Source organism: Paramisgurnus dabryanus, chromosome 1 (genome assembly GCF_030506205.2).
Source record: "Paramisgurnus dabryanus chromosome 1, PD_genome_1.1, whole genome shotgun sequence".
Classification (NCBI taxonomy): domain Eukaryota; kingdom Metazoa; phylum Chordata; class Actinopteri; order Cypriniformes; family Cobitidae; genus Paramisgurnus; species Paramisgurnus dabryanus.
Window position 1 is genome coordinate 38,667,098 of NC_133337.1, and position 17,582 is coordinate 38,684,679.

The 17,582-nt window shown below is 36.8% G+C and overlaps 1 protein-coding gene across 6 annotated transcripts in view; it reads left to right on the forward strand.

The window, feature by feature from the left end:
• pald1a (phosphatase domain containing paladin 1a) overlaps nt 1-17,582 on the forward strand; it is a 60,714-nt gene that overhangs the window by 24,734 nt on the left and 18,398 nt on the right. For all 6 annotated transcript variants that reach the window (XR_010536308.1, XM_065272266.2, XM_065272265.1 and 3 more), the window contains exons 8-18: nt 1,109-1,266; nt 2,514-2,610; nt 3,248-3,352; nt 3,751-3,846; nt 4,415-4,549; nt 5,322-5,438; nt 5,631-5,810; nt 5,955-6,152; nt 9,768-9,908; nt 10,354-10,425; nt 11,229-11,369. Coding sequence is in view for 5 of the 6 variants with exons in the window: in XM_065272266.2 (XP_065128338.1) it covers nt 1,109-1,266; nt 2,514-2,610; nt 3,248-3,352; nt 3,751-3,846; nt 4,415-4,549; nt 5,322-5,438; nt 5,631-5,810; nt 5,955-6,152; nt 9,768-9,908; nt 10,354-10,425; nt 11,229-11,369 (1,440 nt within the window). In the remaining variant the exon portion in view is untranslated. The remainder of the gene's footprint in view (nt 1-1,108; nt 1,267-2,513; nt 2,611-3,247; nt 3,353-3,750; nt 3,847-4,414; nt 4,550-5,321; nt 5,439-5,630; nt 5,811-5,954; nt 6,153-9,767; nt 9,909-10,353; nt 10,426-11,228; nt 11,370-17,582) is intronic.

The following is a 17,582-nucleotide window of genomic DNA, read 5'->3' on the forward strand; positions in this document are numbered from 1 at the left end:
ACTTGCTCAGTGTTCAGATTATAACTCGGTCACTTTCTCTACAAACTTACTGGAGGTTTTTATTAGTTTGAAATCTCATATCTGAAAAGTTTTATCAGATTGTATTGGTAGTTTTATTGCAGATGTTTTATGTTTTTTTAAACTAGAGGTCGACCGATAGTGGATTTTACAAGTCCTTGCTTGCTGATTACCGATTAATCGACCGATAGTTTTTAAAATGGATACTGGATCAAAAAACAAACACAACACTAAAAGTGAAACAGTGATGAAATGTATTACAAAAGTAATAAAATAACAGTACTAAACCATGAAAATGTGCTAAATAAAAAATAAATCTATTGAAGAAAATACTTTTGTGAAATACTCACACTGGTACAAGTGAAATTAAATAAATGTATATTATATGTGTAGTACTTTATTTGCTTCTGTTTTAACACTTAATCATTATCTAATCAAAATAACAAGAGATGTATCAAAGTGATGATATAAAAAAGAACTGAATTCAGATTTTGATTCTTTGGATATGTTAACGTAGCCAACAGGTGCATATAGTTCGCTTTCTCTCATTATTAATTTAAAATATGGATAAAACTAACCAGCTTAATATAATCTAATGCAAATCTAATAATCATGACGTTAAACATTAGGGTTGGATTTATCTGCATGTATTTTTGTCATACTACTAATATTAGTGTCCTGTCAGCCTTGATGACAAACATATGTTCATGCTGTTTTTTTCTGCTAATGCAGCGTCTATTTTTAGCAAATGAATTACTTTATAATCATATGAAGCCATGGACGCAACTCTGAAAAACTATCAGCATGCATTTTTTGCCGATAGCCGATTGTTTCACCAATGAACTATGGGTACCGATTAATCGCCAAAACCGATTAATCGGTCTACCTCTATTTTAAACATTAGGTAGGCAAAACAAATTGTGACCGTAACCAAGATGATCGTTGCTGTAGCTTAGTGGTAGAGCATTGTGTTAGTAGTGCAAAAGGTTTTGGGTTAAATACCAGGGAACACAAGAGCTGATAACATGTATACCCGATAATGCACTGTAAGTCACTTAAATGCACACGTCTCTCTCTCTGTTTCTTTAAGGAGAACCCCAGTCTGTCTTTGAGTCGTGATGCGTCCAGGCCTCTTCCTGCGCTGTTATTCAGTTGTCAGGTGGGTGTGGGCCGCACTAACCTGGGCATGATCCTTGGCTCACTGGTGATGATCCACCTCACACAAGATTCTCAGGAGACGACTTCCCCGTAAGTCCAAAACATACTTGCACAATATACACTCGTGTGCAGAATTATTAGGCAAGGTGTATTTTTGAGAATTACTTTTGTTATTGTACAACTACAGTGCTCTTGGTCAATTCAAAATGTTAACAAACCCTCAAACCTGATCATTTAAGTAGTAAAAGTGAAATTTTGCCTTTCATAAGAGAAAATTTCTATGTACATCATTATTAGGCAACTATTAGTGTGCAGAATTATTAGGCAACTAAATGAAAAACAAAGATTTTACCATCTCACTTGTTTTTTTTCACCTGTTAAAGTGAGAATAATAAACAAACTCTACATTTACAAATAAACATTTCATAAAAATATAAAAAATATATAAACTCAGTGACCAATATAGCCATCCTTCTTTTCGATAACAGTCACAAGCCTTCCATTCACGGATTCAGTCAGTTATTTGATCTGGTCTGAACCAACATTTTGTGCAGACGCATCCACAGCCTCCCAGACACTGTTCAGAGAGGTGTACGGTTTACATTCACTGTAAATGTCCTGCTTAAGATGGGATCAAAAGGTCTCAATAGAGTTTAAGTCAGGTGAAGAAGGGGGCCATGGCATTAGTTTTTCATCTCTAAGGCCTTTACTGGCCAGCCATGCAGTGGAGTACTTTGATGTATGTGATGGAGCGTTGTCTTGCATAAAAAGTCTTCTTGAAAGATGCAGATTTTTTCCTGTACCACTTCTTGAAGAAAGTGTCTTCTAAAAATTGTCAGTAAGTCTGAGAGTTGTTTTTTAATTTTAATTTTCAACCCAAAAAGGTCCAACCAGCTCATCTTTAATAATACCTGTCTGTGCCTGCCTGCCTGTATTGTAGAAGACACTTTCTTCAAGCAGTGGTACAGGAAAAAGTTTGCATCTTTCAAGAAGTCACTTTCACTGATAATTTTGCAAGACAACGCTCCACTGCATGGCTGGCAAGTTTACAGATGAAAAACTAATGACATAGCTCCCTAATAATGGTGTACATAGAAATATTGTCTTAAGAAAGCCAAAATTTCACTTTTTTTCAGGTTTAAGGGTTTGTTAACATTTTGAATTGACCAAGAGCACTGTAGTTGAACAATAACATAAGTAATCCTCAAAAATAAAACTTGCCTAATAATTCTGCACACGGTGTACAATATGTGCTTGAAGAAATATCCATTGTCAACGACACGTGTGCTGCTCAACAGCTTTAGTTTGTGTGTTTAATTTATTTCACGTCTTCTTAGAGCTGAGGATGATGTACCAAACAAACCCACAATGGACTTCAAGGTCATTCAGATGCTCATCAGTAAGCTTCCCAAAGGTCAAGAGATCATGGAGGAGGTCAGTGTCGTGTAGCCAAACCTTTGAGTTTTTCATGATGTCTGTTCTGATTATTTTAGACAAGAACCACCCACTTGTGAAGACGACTGTAAGATTGACATATGAAGGGACCAATCATAGTTTGGCTGTATTTGAAATGAGATCATAAGATCATCATTGTGGAAAACATAACTAGCAAAATATTTTTGGTAGATTTTGTGCTGTTTGTCTGAAGATAATACATCCCAGTCATTTCATTATATCTCTGAAATTAAAAAACCCTCTTGTGTAGAGTTTTCATCATTGTTTTTTATAAGATTTTTACTGAATGTTGATTATTATCTCTTATTTCAGATGAAACTGCTACTTTAGGTGAAGCAATAACCTATACTGTATATAATGCTCATGGATCTTTTGTTACGTTAATGCATAATATCTTAAGCGAAACTTTTTAATATCTTTTAATATTTTAATGCTACTACCCTAGTAAACTTTGTCAAATCCATTAACTTGAAGCTGTCGACAGTGACTTGAGCAATGAAGCTGTTATCTTGTAATAGATGTTTATTGTAGACGTCTAGCCAGCGTTTAGCTCCAGATGATGTCGAGAGGTCCAGGCTGATCTGTGTGTATCTGACGGTGTGCTGGTGTCTTTCAGGTCGATCGGGCCATAGACTGGTGCTCTGAAATGCACGACATTAGAGAAGCCATTTATGAGAACAAACGCAAGCTGGAGGGAATCGGTGAAGACTATCAAATTCAGGTCAGAATCTGTTTATATAACCAAACCATTGTCATTTTGCCAAAAAAATATAAAAGTACTTTTAAACCACAACCTCTTGTCTTGCACTAGCTGTAAAGACATAAACATCTTGCATAATATAGGGGTTAGTAAAATGATCAGGATTTAGTTTTTTATGAAAGTGTAGTAATCCTTTAAGAAGAAACCTCATTCATCAGTTTATCAGACTGCTGTGGATTGGTCTCTCTTTGAGATCTAAGATCTGCTTTGACCGGCTGTGACCTGTGTGTGATGTGACTGCAGATGTTCTTCTGTTTACTGCAGCTGGTTCTGTCTGAATCTCGTCTGTGTGATGGTGACTGATTCACTGCCTTGATCATGAAAGATTATTGAAGAAGTGTTGGTTTGTGTGTTTTCAGGGAAGCAGTGCTAAAAACTACTTTCTCCACCGAACCCTACAGAGCCTGGAACGATATTTCTACCTGATCGTCTTCAATGCTTACTTGCATGAACAGGTATAAGACATGTGGCTATATAATACCTGTTATATACTTGCCCAAGGAGCCTCAGTTAGGGTAGGCTGTTATTCATCTCTTCAGTAGGTTGTATTGTATGTAGACTTTCTAAAGTATTTACCATACAGGGCTCAACGCAAAAAAAAAATATACAGTCCAGTGGTTCAGGTTTTCACTTGCCCTGCCAAAATTTTCACTGGCCAAAATAAAAAATGTCAGTGTCACATATTTAAAAAATTATAATTCAAAAGTCAAATATAATTGTATACATATACAACAGACATGTTCCAATGAAAAAAGGCTTCCAACTTTCTGCTTTGCCTGTAAACTGACAGCAAAACATTGCATTGTTTCTAAGTTGTGTTTTACCCAAGTTAATGTCTGCTTCTAAGATGTTAAATAATATACATTTATGAAAATATATTTTAGTGACTGAGGGTGAAGCACTGGCTCGATCGGGCTTTTTACTGGCCCGAACGTCTTGCCCCGGGCCACCGGGCAGTCCTTTATGTTGAGCCCTGCCATATCTCGAAATCTGAATGTTGTGTTTGTGTTCTCTCTTGTTTAGTATCCGCTGGCGTTCCCGTGTAGTTTCAGCCGATGGATGGGCGCTCACGCCTGGATTTACCGCCTTCTCTCCTGCATGAACCAATCAGAGCTCCGAGCCCCAGCTGATCTCATCACAAAAGGAGCTCGGGTTCTGGTGAGCCACAATAACTTGTGATCAATTTGAACAAATGAGTGAATGATGATAATACTTTCTATTGTAACCGATTGTCGTGACACAGAAATTGCATTTATTACCACACATATTGACATATAATTTGTGAAATAGTCAGTTATTATATCAGTTAATTACAATTCGGTCTGTTCCTTAAAGTCACCATGAAACAGAATTAGCGATCGTCTTTTTTTCAACATAGTGACGTATATATGTGTGAAACTTCTGTGTTGTGATAAATAATTTTCATTGTTTAAATATTGAAATATTTCTCTGTGGAGATGAATGTGGGTTTGCTTTTCACAGAAATTATTTGTTTTTATATAGCAACAGTAAAGTGCAGCAGGTGAATTCTGTGAGCGTGACTCAGTCGGTGTAAATGTTTCTCGCTGAACTGTGATGGCCTTGGAGACGTTCTGTTCTCTTTTACTGAAATGATTGAAATGCGGAAGTCAAATGGCTTATCTGGCACTTTCAGCAAGCAGACGGCAAAATATTAGCGTTGTTTATCATCAAAGTGAAAGAGACGTTTATTCCGACGACAGAATGAGTAACAGGGTTCGAGTGCAGGTCAGATATAAGGTTAATGAAGCTGTCACTCAAAGACTGGCACTAAATAAGTGTAAACTTCATAAATACGCTTAAATGATGAATTAGCTAACAGTGTTAATACGTTTAAGAATTATTTTACGGTCTGTAGTAAAATAGCATCTCCACAGATGAATATTTTCTGAAGGTTGTGTTGTGGTTCTAGGTGGCGGATGAATATTTTGCACCTGACGTTCTGAGCACCATTAAGGAAATGAAAGTGGCCAATTTCCGACGAGTGCCCAAGATGTCAATCTACGGCATGGCACAGCCAACATCTGAGGTAAAGTTTTCCCAAATCACTCTCAGAATGACTGAAGTACCTCCAGAGATGTTGACAGCTACAGATTAGACTCTTTTAAGTGCTCATGTCCTCTCTGGTGACACTTCAGATGTTTTTTGAAGATCTCGTACTGGTTAATGTTCACTGCCTCTCTCGCATTCCACATGTCGTGTGGCGTCTGTCCTCCATCAGGCGACGGGAGCCGTTCTGGCGTATCTGACGGACGAGAAGAGGAAACACAGCAGCGTTTTGTGGGTGAATTTGCAAGACGAACTGGTTGTGGAGGCAAACGGGCAGATCTTCTGTCCTAGAGAGCCCAGCTGTGTGGACCAGCACATACGTGTGCTCCCATCACAGGCACATGAGATGGAGGTCAGGACGGTCAACTTATCCATAACTGCTCAATAAAAATGAACAGAGATGTCATGTGTTGTAGTAAATGTGGCTCGTCACATTCATTTCTGCTAATTTTTGAAGTTGGTAAGTTAAGTCTGTGTTTGTTTATCTGTGAGTTAGAGATTGGAAACGGCTTTGAAAGAAGAACTTTTGGGAAATCAGAAGTGGCTTGAAGTGACTCTGGAGCAGGAGAAGCAAATGAAGATGTTTAAGAGCTGTGTGACGGTGCAGGAGATCTTTAATCTTCACAAGAGTTCACATCAGGGTCTACAGTACAGACGAATTCCTCTGCCAGACTGCTCTGCTCCCACTGAAGAGGTCAATACACACACACACACACACACACACACACACACACACACACACACACACACACACACACAACAATGGGCACAAACACACAACATGAGGCCTTTAATAACGTGTTAACGCAAATGAATTTTAACGGCACAAATTTTTTTTAACGCACGATTAACGCAACACGCAATATCTGTTTGACCCTTGGTCATGCCCACAACTGGATGAATTGAGATGCAGTTTTAATAAAAATAAGTTTAGTTTAGTTTAGTTTAGTTTATTTATTTATAGAGCACACAAATTACAGCAAATTATTATTAAAAATAAGAACATTAAACTCTCGTCTAGCAAATCCAATGCTCTTAATGGTCATAAAACACCTAAAATGATCTTTATTTGATCTTTTTCTGAGAAGGGTTACCGTCCCAAATCCATAATCTAAAGCAAAGATACGTCTTGATTCTGGCTCGTATTTGGTTTCGTTTTAAAAGCATTCAGAAATGATAGAAAATAGACTGCAGGACTTGCTTGATGTTAAAATAATTAAGTTCGGGACCTGATTGATGTTAAACGAGTTATTAACCTCTTCAACCCTGAGGACCCTGTCCCGGGTCCAGAATTTCGTATTTTGACTTAATATAAAATATTCTTTTAATCTTTGATACTCCGTCATGGACCCCAGTAACACATATGAGATACTGTTTGAAAGCTTAGAGTCTCTACTTTCTGCAGATATGCATCACTTTGACACATCTTTTACTGTAAGAAAGTTATTTACACTTAATTTACACTATCACCCCCCCAATATTTTTTGATATCATATAATATTCACATATTTCATATTTTTCAAAAATGACAAACATGGGCAAGTCTTATATCAAATGAAAGCTCTTACTCTCAGGAATAAGGCTACAGCATTATTTTTGTTCTAATATCAACACATATCCAACAATCATCGAATGAATAATAAGGTAAAAAATTGTCTTTTGTAAACATATGTGAAACTTGAGTGTGGACTGCCTCAGATAGCACATATAGCCACAAATGATACACCATCTTTTATTTTAGGTCCTACTCTAAACAATGAGTCCATTCACAGCATTTTCTTTGGTTGTTTGCATAATTAATACCTAGCTTTTTATTATATGTGCAAAACAAAAAATTAATATTTTTATGAAAAATGTATTTCCGCACCCTTCAGTAAAATAAGAATATCTTTTGAATGCGACATGATAAAGAGTTCATTCTTTTTTTTGGTGTTTACTGTCTGCTGCTGCTAACAACCAGAACTGTCTGCAGTCTGCTAGAGCACACAGAACCAGAGTTATACACTATCAAAGACAGTGTTTACAACATAAAAAAGAAAATTTGGTGTTTCATCATATGAAAAACAACATAAATAACAATATTTGTCACAAACAGCAGCTTTTTATGTAACTTCAAAGGGTTTTCTTTAAAATGATATAAAGAAATTGCATTTATTCCACTGTATGTGGTTATGGGGACACTTCAAATGTTCTTAGGCAGAAATTGTATACAAAAAGGGTATTATTCCTCCCTTCAGTTGGAGTAAAATAACTTTTGCATAGATTATGATAGAGAAAAAATTCCTTTTTCCTCTGTAAGCTGACAATTGCTGGAATCAAACAAAACTGTCTGCAGGGACCTGAGATACCCAGGGCCAGAGTTATATACTTTCAAATAAAAACTTTAGAAAAAAACATCAAAAAGCGCCTATTTATTTTTGTGTTTATTAGAGAACTGATATCACATACAACCATGTTTACCACTTTTAACAGTGTTTTATGTAATTTCAAAGGGTTACCTGTAAAATGATACCAAACTTTTGTATGTAAACCTCTGCATGTGGGTATGGGATGCTTTTGAAATTGGGTAGGCCAAATCCAGGCGAAAATCCCCAAAATAGCTTCAGGGTGTAAGAAGTTAAGAGTGACAAGACTCAAAAGCGATCTTCCTGACGCTGATGTCTGAAGCGCATGCACACAAACGCGCTTGTGAATGTGAATGTTTGGAGAACTGTTGAGAAAAAGTATCTGTTGTGTAACATTATATTAAACCCTTGCATTAGCCTATAGTATCTTAAAGCAGTCTGTCTCAATGTCAAAATTAAACGATTAAAGAAAAACATATATTTAACATATACTGATATTGTATTTGCTTTGCGTAAACAGGAGTTGTTCTGTCATGTTGTGTCAGATTCCAACAAATCATGCATTGTTTTGAAGTTTTTTAATAGAGAATGTTAAAATCTAAATAACTCATTTTTGAAATTTTTGAAAATCCCAACTCAATTTGCCAGCACAGGTCACAAATGACGCAGCAGCAAACAGAAATGGAGAAAGAAGAACGTCTTCTAAAGGGAAAATCATATATAAAACTATGGCTGATGGTTCTGTTGAAAATGTAAACAGGCTGTTGTAGACATACATTTGCATATAGCATATATATTTGTCCATATCCATTTTGATTTGAGCATTAAAAACTTGAAAAGTGTTAAATTTAGGTACATTTAGAACAGATAAAAATGTGAGATTAATTTGCGATTTAATCACGAGTTAACTCATGAAATCATGCGATTAATCTAGATTAAATATTTTAATCTATTGACAGCCCATATATATATACTTTAAGTTGCAATCCAGATGCAACCCTATAGCTTTTAAAGTCTTTTCCATTTGTCACACCACAGAAAAATGTTAATAACCACATAACCAAATTTGATGAAAAAAACATCAAGTGAATAAAACAAGTAGATTTTTTTTAATCTAGAAAAAATCCTGAAACTGAAATAATGGTGTAACTACAAAATTAAGTATTACATAGTTCACGTGTAACCTGTTTCACTTACTTTACAAAGACTTTAATTGTTTTTTTCAGTGTGTAATGCAAACATTCAACAATCAACATCATGCATTATTTTTTATATTATTGCATACATTTTCATGTTTTTTATTCACTTTTTATTTTTATCATTCAATATCATCAGTATTTTCTTCCTGTTTTTTTCTTGTTTCTGTGCTAAAATGTAATTCTGTGATGCTGCAAGTTGTAAAAAGCAATTACTAAATAAACTGAACTGAATAGTCACACACAAACAAACACACTTATTATTCCTATTTTAAAATGCTTGTGATTTACAGTCAGATGCATTGCTGGTGTTTATCTGCCCATGATGAAAAACTGATCTGGTTCGCCCTCTACTGCTCATTTCTGTCACTGCAGATCCTAAAACTTCACCCAAATACATCACAATAATTCTTATGTGTAATACAGAAAGACTTGAATACAGTGACAGACTTCATCTTTTATCTCTCATGTTCCTTAAAACACCATAAAGTGTTAATAAAGTCCAGACAACTGTTCAGACCTGTTGTTAAATGGTTAACTAAATGTTGTTTATGGTTGTGTTTAGATTCACAAACAGTCAATTTTTGTCAGGTGTGAGTTCACTGACACTAAACAGTGGAGTTCATTTCTATTATTTTATTGCAGATCTTGTTTTATACTCTTCAACACATTTTTGGTTTGTGTTTTATTTAATGTTGTCTAATGTGTAACAGTATGTGAATAAGTTGTTTAACTTTAGCTGTTGTGTTCTTGTTTGTGTGTGTTCAGGGTTTTGACAGCTTGCTGGATGCGATGAAGTCTTGTCTCGCTGAAGATTCATTCTCTGCGTTTGTGTTTAACTGTGGGAACGGTAAAAGTCGGACGACCACGGCCATGGTCATCGCTGCTCTGACCCTCTGGCATTTTAATGTATGTCTGCTTTCTGAACAATACAGGGCAAAATATTTGTAATACTTTTGATATTTATTATTTTATACTTTATCACTGTGGAGCTCTTGATTCTGACATTCTGACATCTCATATTTTTGTATAAAACTTCTAAAGCATATAATTGTCTCAGTTGTGAGTGTTATATAAACAACATAATATAAAGTAACTTTGATTTTAGACACAATATAGATGTTTAATTTGTCTGTTTTTGCATATGTGTTTTTTTAGAATAAGTTTAGGGTTGGGGCTAAAGTCAGAGTGTAATTACGTTCAGATATTTTAAATATACAGTAAGCACAATAAAACAAAGATTTTTCTTGTACTGTAAGACGATATTAATAACTGTAATATCATAATACATGTACTGTGTTTTTGTTGCATGATATTGTCAAGTAAGTTTTAAGTTATTGTGTGTTGTTCATAGGGTTTTCCAGAATGTGCTGAAGATGAGATTGTGAGCGTTCCTGATGCCAAATACACGAAGGGAGAGTTTGAGGTAATGGCAGCTGTTATTTCTAATCTTAACTTGTTCATTTAAATTCAAAATGAACCAAAAGGCAAGAATTGTCTTATGAAAGATTTTACAAAAGACCTCATAGCTCATAAATGTACTGGCAAAGTTTCTAAAAATATTCTTCACATTCATTTATTTATACTTCAGATAAGCCTCTATCTATTAATAATGTTCATCTGTGTTTAAGTTTTCAAAGATCTGAATATAGAGTCATAACATATATTGAGTAATTTTATGTTTTAATTTTACTCATGATTTTAAGCACATGTTGTTGTTTCCACACATTATCAGGAAGGTCTTTAGTGGTTTCTCATCTGTGCCCAGTTCAGATTTTGGAGAAGGTCCAAACAAAAAATAAGACTTGTTCTTTCATCCTGTCTGTATCTCTTCCCAGAATTACATATGGTGTGTTTTTAATCTGTCAGCTGTGGTTTTACTGACTCCACTGAGGTTTATACTTTGTTTTGGAGAATAGTTTGGTCGTTTAATGAACGGTCAAGGATCTCTGGATGCCTCCTTTATAAAGAAACAAAAAACACGCACGCACGCACGCACACAGAGTGTGCAATGGTTTAGTGACCCACAGGATTTATTTCTGGAAACAATGCCATGCATTAGAGACTTACATGAGCTCAAACCCCAAGTAAACCTGTGGGAGAGGTCATTGTAAGGCACTACATGTCTAAAGTTGTACAGTCGTGGATCAACTGTTATGTAAAAGCTTTTAAATGATGCATGTATTATATGAATGAAGTTGAATATGATGTGTGTGTGTGTGTGTTAAGGTGGTCATGAAGCTGGTGAGGTTGCTTCCTGATGGTCACAAGATGAAGAAGGAAGTGGACGTGGCGTTAGACTCCGTCAGTGAGACGATGACACCGCTTCACTATCACCTGAGGGAAATTATCATCTGCACATACAGACAGGTAGAGGGCGCTCTATCATCTTCTATATAAATAACTTGATGTGCTGACCTTCTGGTAAGTCTATGAACACACAAAGCTGTTTGAAGCCACCAGCTCTGTAAGGTTTGTAAGGTTGATTGGGACAGTTGTGTTTATTTGTCTGTATAGTAGGTTTCATCGGACGCACGTGATACACGTCTGGATCCAAACCTTACTTCCGGTTACGTTTTTTTAATGGTCTGACTAGTTGCTAAACTGATCTCTTGAACAAATGCCTCGTCGAAAATAACACATGTTTTGGTTTCCTATGTAATCTACGTGTTGTTTTTTTTCTTGTTATATAAATAAACTACGTTTAAAGGACTTTGTTGTTATTGATTCTTAGCGGAGTTTACCGGAAGTTACGTGCGGACCGCGACAGCCGCTTGTTTATGTTGTTACTGCTGAAACGGTCTATATGTGCTTTAACTAGTCTACAATCATCTCAAGGTTTAAGAGAGTTAACTAAGCTTTGTCACAAAGTGGCTGCTTTAATCAAGCTCAGTTCAGTTTGTTTTGTGTGTTTGGAGTTGGGATGCAAAGGGGCAGAAAGTTTCTGGTAACTTTACGTAAAATGTCCATGGGAACTAGGGAACATCTAGGGAATTTTGCAAAGTTTCCAAATTGGCAACTTAATTGGAATTTATGAGAATTTATGGGTATTATTTGGAAATTTAGGGAAATTTATATAAACTATATCATACAAACATAAATAAACATTTTGTTTGGTCATAAGCAGACATGCATGCAAGGTAATACAAATATTAAAAATGGCATTTAAAAAAAGAATCGAAAAAAATTACTCCAAACTTTTGAACGGGAGTGTGTATTGTTACAAAAGATTTTTATTTTAAATAATTTGTTCTTTGTTTTAATAAATCTGTTCTTTTTAACTTTTTATTAGTCAAAGAAACCTGATACTTGCGCTCATCAAGCCTGCATTTATTTGATCACAAACCCTTCCGATATCTTTTTAGTAAGCAGTTTGCTGTGTGCATGTGACTGAGGAATGTGCAGGGTAGAAATTCATCTGAAATTGCATTAAATCTTGTTGTTTCAAACAAAATTTATCTGAAATAGTTTTTTAAAGTGCCCATCTTATGACTGCTTTTCCACAAGGTATATAGGTGTTAGTATGAGTTCCATAAAGCATGTTTCAAAAGTTGTTTGCTCGAAATAGCTTGTAGGTAGGGGTGTGACGGTCATTATATAACCGTGAAACCGACGGTTATAGTTGAACACCGTCATTAGAACTCAATAACCGGCAAAACCGTGTTATTAAAATATATTTTTTAAAATCTTTATCATAAAGAATTTTTAAGTACTAATTAAAAACAATTGTTTACAGTTTGTGTTATACGCCCCCTCACGTTCTCACGCAGTGAAAAATACAGAACGGAGCAGACACTGACTGACAACGCGCTGACATACAGGACAAACCAGGTTGCTTTTCGGTTACTTTTGAGATTAAACATATTAAACAAAGTCTCACCTTTGAAATCATCTCTTCCTTCTAGTTAAATTTATAGCATCAAATAAACATGAATGACCATGAGAACGAATGTTGTTTTAACCGCGGAAAGGCGTCAGTACACTCCGCTTTTCAAGTTCAAATCCTCCCATGCTAATCTACTAACTCTCTTGAACGCACATTCACTGCTAGTTGTTTTGCTGTTAGTTTTAAAGAAACGTAGAGCAAGTAGCTAATCAGCGTCTAGTTTATTCAAACGCCGGGTGAGCACTGTGCAGCGCGTCTGCGGAGAGCGTTTGCTGCGCGTGGCCATTGTGCTTTTACACCGGCTGCGTTTAATAACAATCTCAAGTTCACACATTACTTTCTTTTACCTGCATTTATGAGCAAAACCTCTTCAATACGCTTTTAATCCACATTGTTTTCGTGCTGTTCTGGTCCGTGTAATGACAGATATAGACACAATTACAGACATAAAAAGCCCAATGCACAAATTTGTTTCTCTGAAGATTATTAAAATAGATGATAGATGAGAGAGTGACAACGCAGTCTTCTGGCAACAGTGTGTTTTTAAATATTTCATTGCTTTCTGTTAAATTGTTCAAAGTTATTACGGTTTAAAACACACTTGGCATCACATTCATGATTTTATGGCAAAACTTTCCCGTCAATCCCCGAGCATTTAAATGAGCAAAACGCCCCTCACCGACGGTTATGTTATGAACCGTCACATTTGACTCACGTCATAACCGTCATCACCAATTCTAAAACCGGCACACCCCTACTTGTAGGAAAAGATTGTTACCCATCTCTAGTAGCCTCTGTTTCAGGGCAGTTCAGATTGTGCCGTTTTGAGCTAGTCTTACATATTTATGAGCTGCTGCTCCTTTGATCACGCCCCACTACTAACGTCATGTGCCCGTGCGCGTGCTCAGTGGTATCGTGAGCAGTACAGACCATACTGTTATTATTTTATATATTATTATTATTAACGGTTTATGTTGCCAACAGACAAATCATGCAGAAAAGTATCACTAATAAGTAACGTTACACTACAGGAGAAGAAACTCATGACACACAATGATTCCTGAGTAAATTGTGATGTAGCAGTCTCAACAATAAACGCGTTTTCCCTGGACAATACTAACATATTCCAGTTATAAAACATTTTCAAACGCATTATTATCGCAAATTACAGAAATTAAGACCCGGCGGGGGATGTATACTGCTTGTGGACCGCGTGCTAATTGCTAGAAGCTAGCGGGAGGTCCGGACCGTGTAACTTATATATCTATGCGGACCGTAAAGTTATTAGAGGTTCGCCTCGTCAGAAAAGCCGGGGCGTACGGTCTCGGTTAGTTTGGCAAAAAGCTTTTAGCTCTAGCATCATAAATGTAGTATTTTGTGACAGAAGATGACAACATGCAAAATATAACGTGACTTCTTACCTTTTGTGATGAAACAACGCGATCGCGAATCGAATCCAGTCTGTTTCAGATGTGTGAATGATCCATGAAAGTCCAATAAAATACATCCAATTACCATTTTTGTCCACAAATGCTTATAATCCGTGAAATATAGATACATAGTCTGTTGTTTACATCAGATTTCGCATGAAGGTCTTATCGCCTACAATCTGAGGACTGTTTGCGTCGTAACACACTGTATATAAGATTACTCCGGGTTCCAATAACCACGCGTTAAAACTTTGTTTTTAAAGTAGGTGGGAGTATAATCCATAATATCCAAATAGCGCAGTTATTTCCGTGAAAGATGATAACAGCACAGAGGGTCTCATTCAAGTGACTGCTCTATGCTCTCTAGCTACCTGGTGGGTGGAGACCTGCGAGCGGGGTGGTGGGCGGGAAAATTCAAACTGAATGTGACGAAACGGTTTGTTACGTCACAACGAGGCTAAGTTTTAACTAGCGCAATCTGAGACTCAAGGCAGAGGACATTCAGAAACCTGTATCTCACTCAAAACAGCATGGATGGATTTTTTTCCAAGTTTGTATGCGTGTGGGAGCATCAGAGACACAAAATAACACCCCAAAACCCAGAAAAAGTGAGTTTTTCATAATACGGGCACTTTAACTTCATGTAAGTTTCCTGTTATAGGCAACTTTATTCCCATTAATTCCCATATATTCCCGATAATTCCCGTATATTTTCCCAGATAATAACCATATATTCCTGATAATTACCATATATTTTTCCAGATAGTAACCATATATTCCTGAAAATTACCATATATTTTCCCAGATGATAACCATACATTCCTGATCATTACCATATATTTTTCCAGATAATAACCATATATGCCTGATAATTACCATATATTTTCCCAGAAAATAGTCATATATTCCTGATAATTCCCATATATTTTTCCAGATAATAACCATAAATTCCTGATAATTACCATGTATTTTGCCCGATAATAACCGTATATGCCTGATAATTACCATATATTTTTCCAGAAAATAATCATATATGCCTGATAATTACCATATATTTTCCCAGAAAATAATCATATATGCCTGATAATTACCATATATTTTTCCAGATAATAACCATAAATTCCTGATAATAACCATATATTTTTCCAGATAATAACCATATATTCCTGATAATTGCCTTGTATTTTTTGACAATTACCATATATTCTCGATAATTACAAGATTTTCCTGTTCATTCCCATGGAAATTTTCCTATATAAAAAAATCCCAGCATATTGCACCCATAGTTTGTAGGCACTAGATGTATTTTACAGGATTGTTTGAATTCTTGTACTGTCTTCAAGTCAACTGTAGATGGCAGCATCTCTTCTCCAGAGCGACACATTCATTGATGTTTGTCACACAGAGGTTACACCAGAATTACACGCCAATCAGCAATCACTTTATCAGAGAGTCTTCTTGATTTTATTAGAAGGATTCTGGGAAACGACGATGCTGACGTGGCCTTCAGAAAGCAGGATTCATTTATTGTTGGAGCACAGAGTTTTCCACACACATTCAAATCTGCAGTCGACTGTGAAGGCCTAATGACTGACAGACGTGTCCTTGCGTGTTGTGACACGTGCGAGTACAAAAGCATTTTGTGTCAAGCCCTGTTCCAGGGAAGGGGGTTGTTTGTGCATATTTGTGTGTGTGTAAGTGTGTTTGTAGGTCAGGCGCGGGTTCGAGCGAGAGCTGCGCTCTTATATAAAGCGCAGAGGGGCCGGTCTCCTGTGACTCGCAAATCAATGCAGGTTTGTGCAGCGAGAGCCGCTCGGCCCCGTCTCCATCTGCTATCAATGGATCACATTGTTCCTCCGAGTCGTTACAGTAACAGAGCCGAAGCTCGGCTTCCTAAAGTGGCCCGCATCCTTAAGCTTGCAGGGCCAAGGGATTTGTTTTTTTCCCAAGTGGAAACCCATTTGCCAACATTCATCCCTCTCGCTTACTCCTCACTTTCCTCTTTGTGATACTGTTATAGAGAGTTGACACACAAATATATCTGTATGTCAAGAAGATAAGCTTAGATCAGATTTAACGGATCCAGACAGAATGGCATTAGGATAACGTTTGTCTTGATAATGGTCTGTAATATCCCTCTGGTGTTAGGAATGAATCCCTCCCCAAAGTCCTGAGATGCTGTTTGACTGCATTGCATCCGATCTTCTCATTGCATCACTGCATCAGTTATCATGTACCTGACAGCCATTGATCTTCTCATGAGAGCTTGGTAATCATATACTCCAGACACGAGTAGGGCTGCAACAACTAATTGATAACATTGTCAAGCTCCCACACCAATGTCGGACAGCACAGACAAGCGTCCGCTTCATACAGCGCGAGCTGCCTGCTGAAGTCAGGTACTTTTTCTTCATACAACACAAGTTTATCAGGTGCTGCTGCTTCTCACCGTGCAACAAACTTGGTTAAAAGCAGCGTTGCCAGGTCCTCTGCCTCTCAGCAAAGTTCTGAATTGGGCAACCTTTGCGCAGGTTGGTGTTTTCCTGCGGGTTAGGGGTGGAAGGATTTGGTTTATTAGTTGTTGGTATTCCCTAATTATGTTTTCTCACCATAAAGACTCATGTTTAATCATGCGCAAATAACCAGGGGCCGGTTGCACCAGCCGGACGTTAAGAAGTTGGGTGAATTCCTACGTCGGTCTTAGCTACGTCCGACATTGCGAAAAATATTTATGCCTGTTGCACCATCTGAAACTACGACAAGACGCAGCTACACTCAGTGTAGATGATGCGCGCCCCGTGTATGCATTTTACGACTATGATATTTATATGCCATTCGAGTTTACTATAGTAAAAAACGTACACTTACTGCTGTCAGCTAATAGATGATATATGAGAGTTTCCTCATGTTTACCAGTGTGCTCTCCTTCTAGATGCGTGCGTAACGTGCAGACCCATCATTCACAAAAGCCTTTACTGTTCGCACAAAAGGTGTATAATAGCAGATTCATTATAACAGCTCAAGTTTAAAACTAAATTAAATGAGAGCTTTTAATAAGTTCTCTACAGTGTCTTTGTAAGTATTTATGTAATTTATTATATAATTCATTGGCAGTCTCTTTACCATGCATGAAAACACATTGCTCGCGTATCCTGTGCATTAGACGTGCCTATGTCTCGTTATATTTCATTATTTCTATTTTGCCATAAAAAAGTCTCTTGGTCCCTCTCCTCCTTCGTAACTAACACTTTATCATAAGACGTCCCA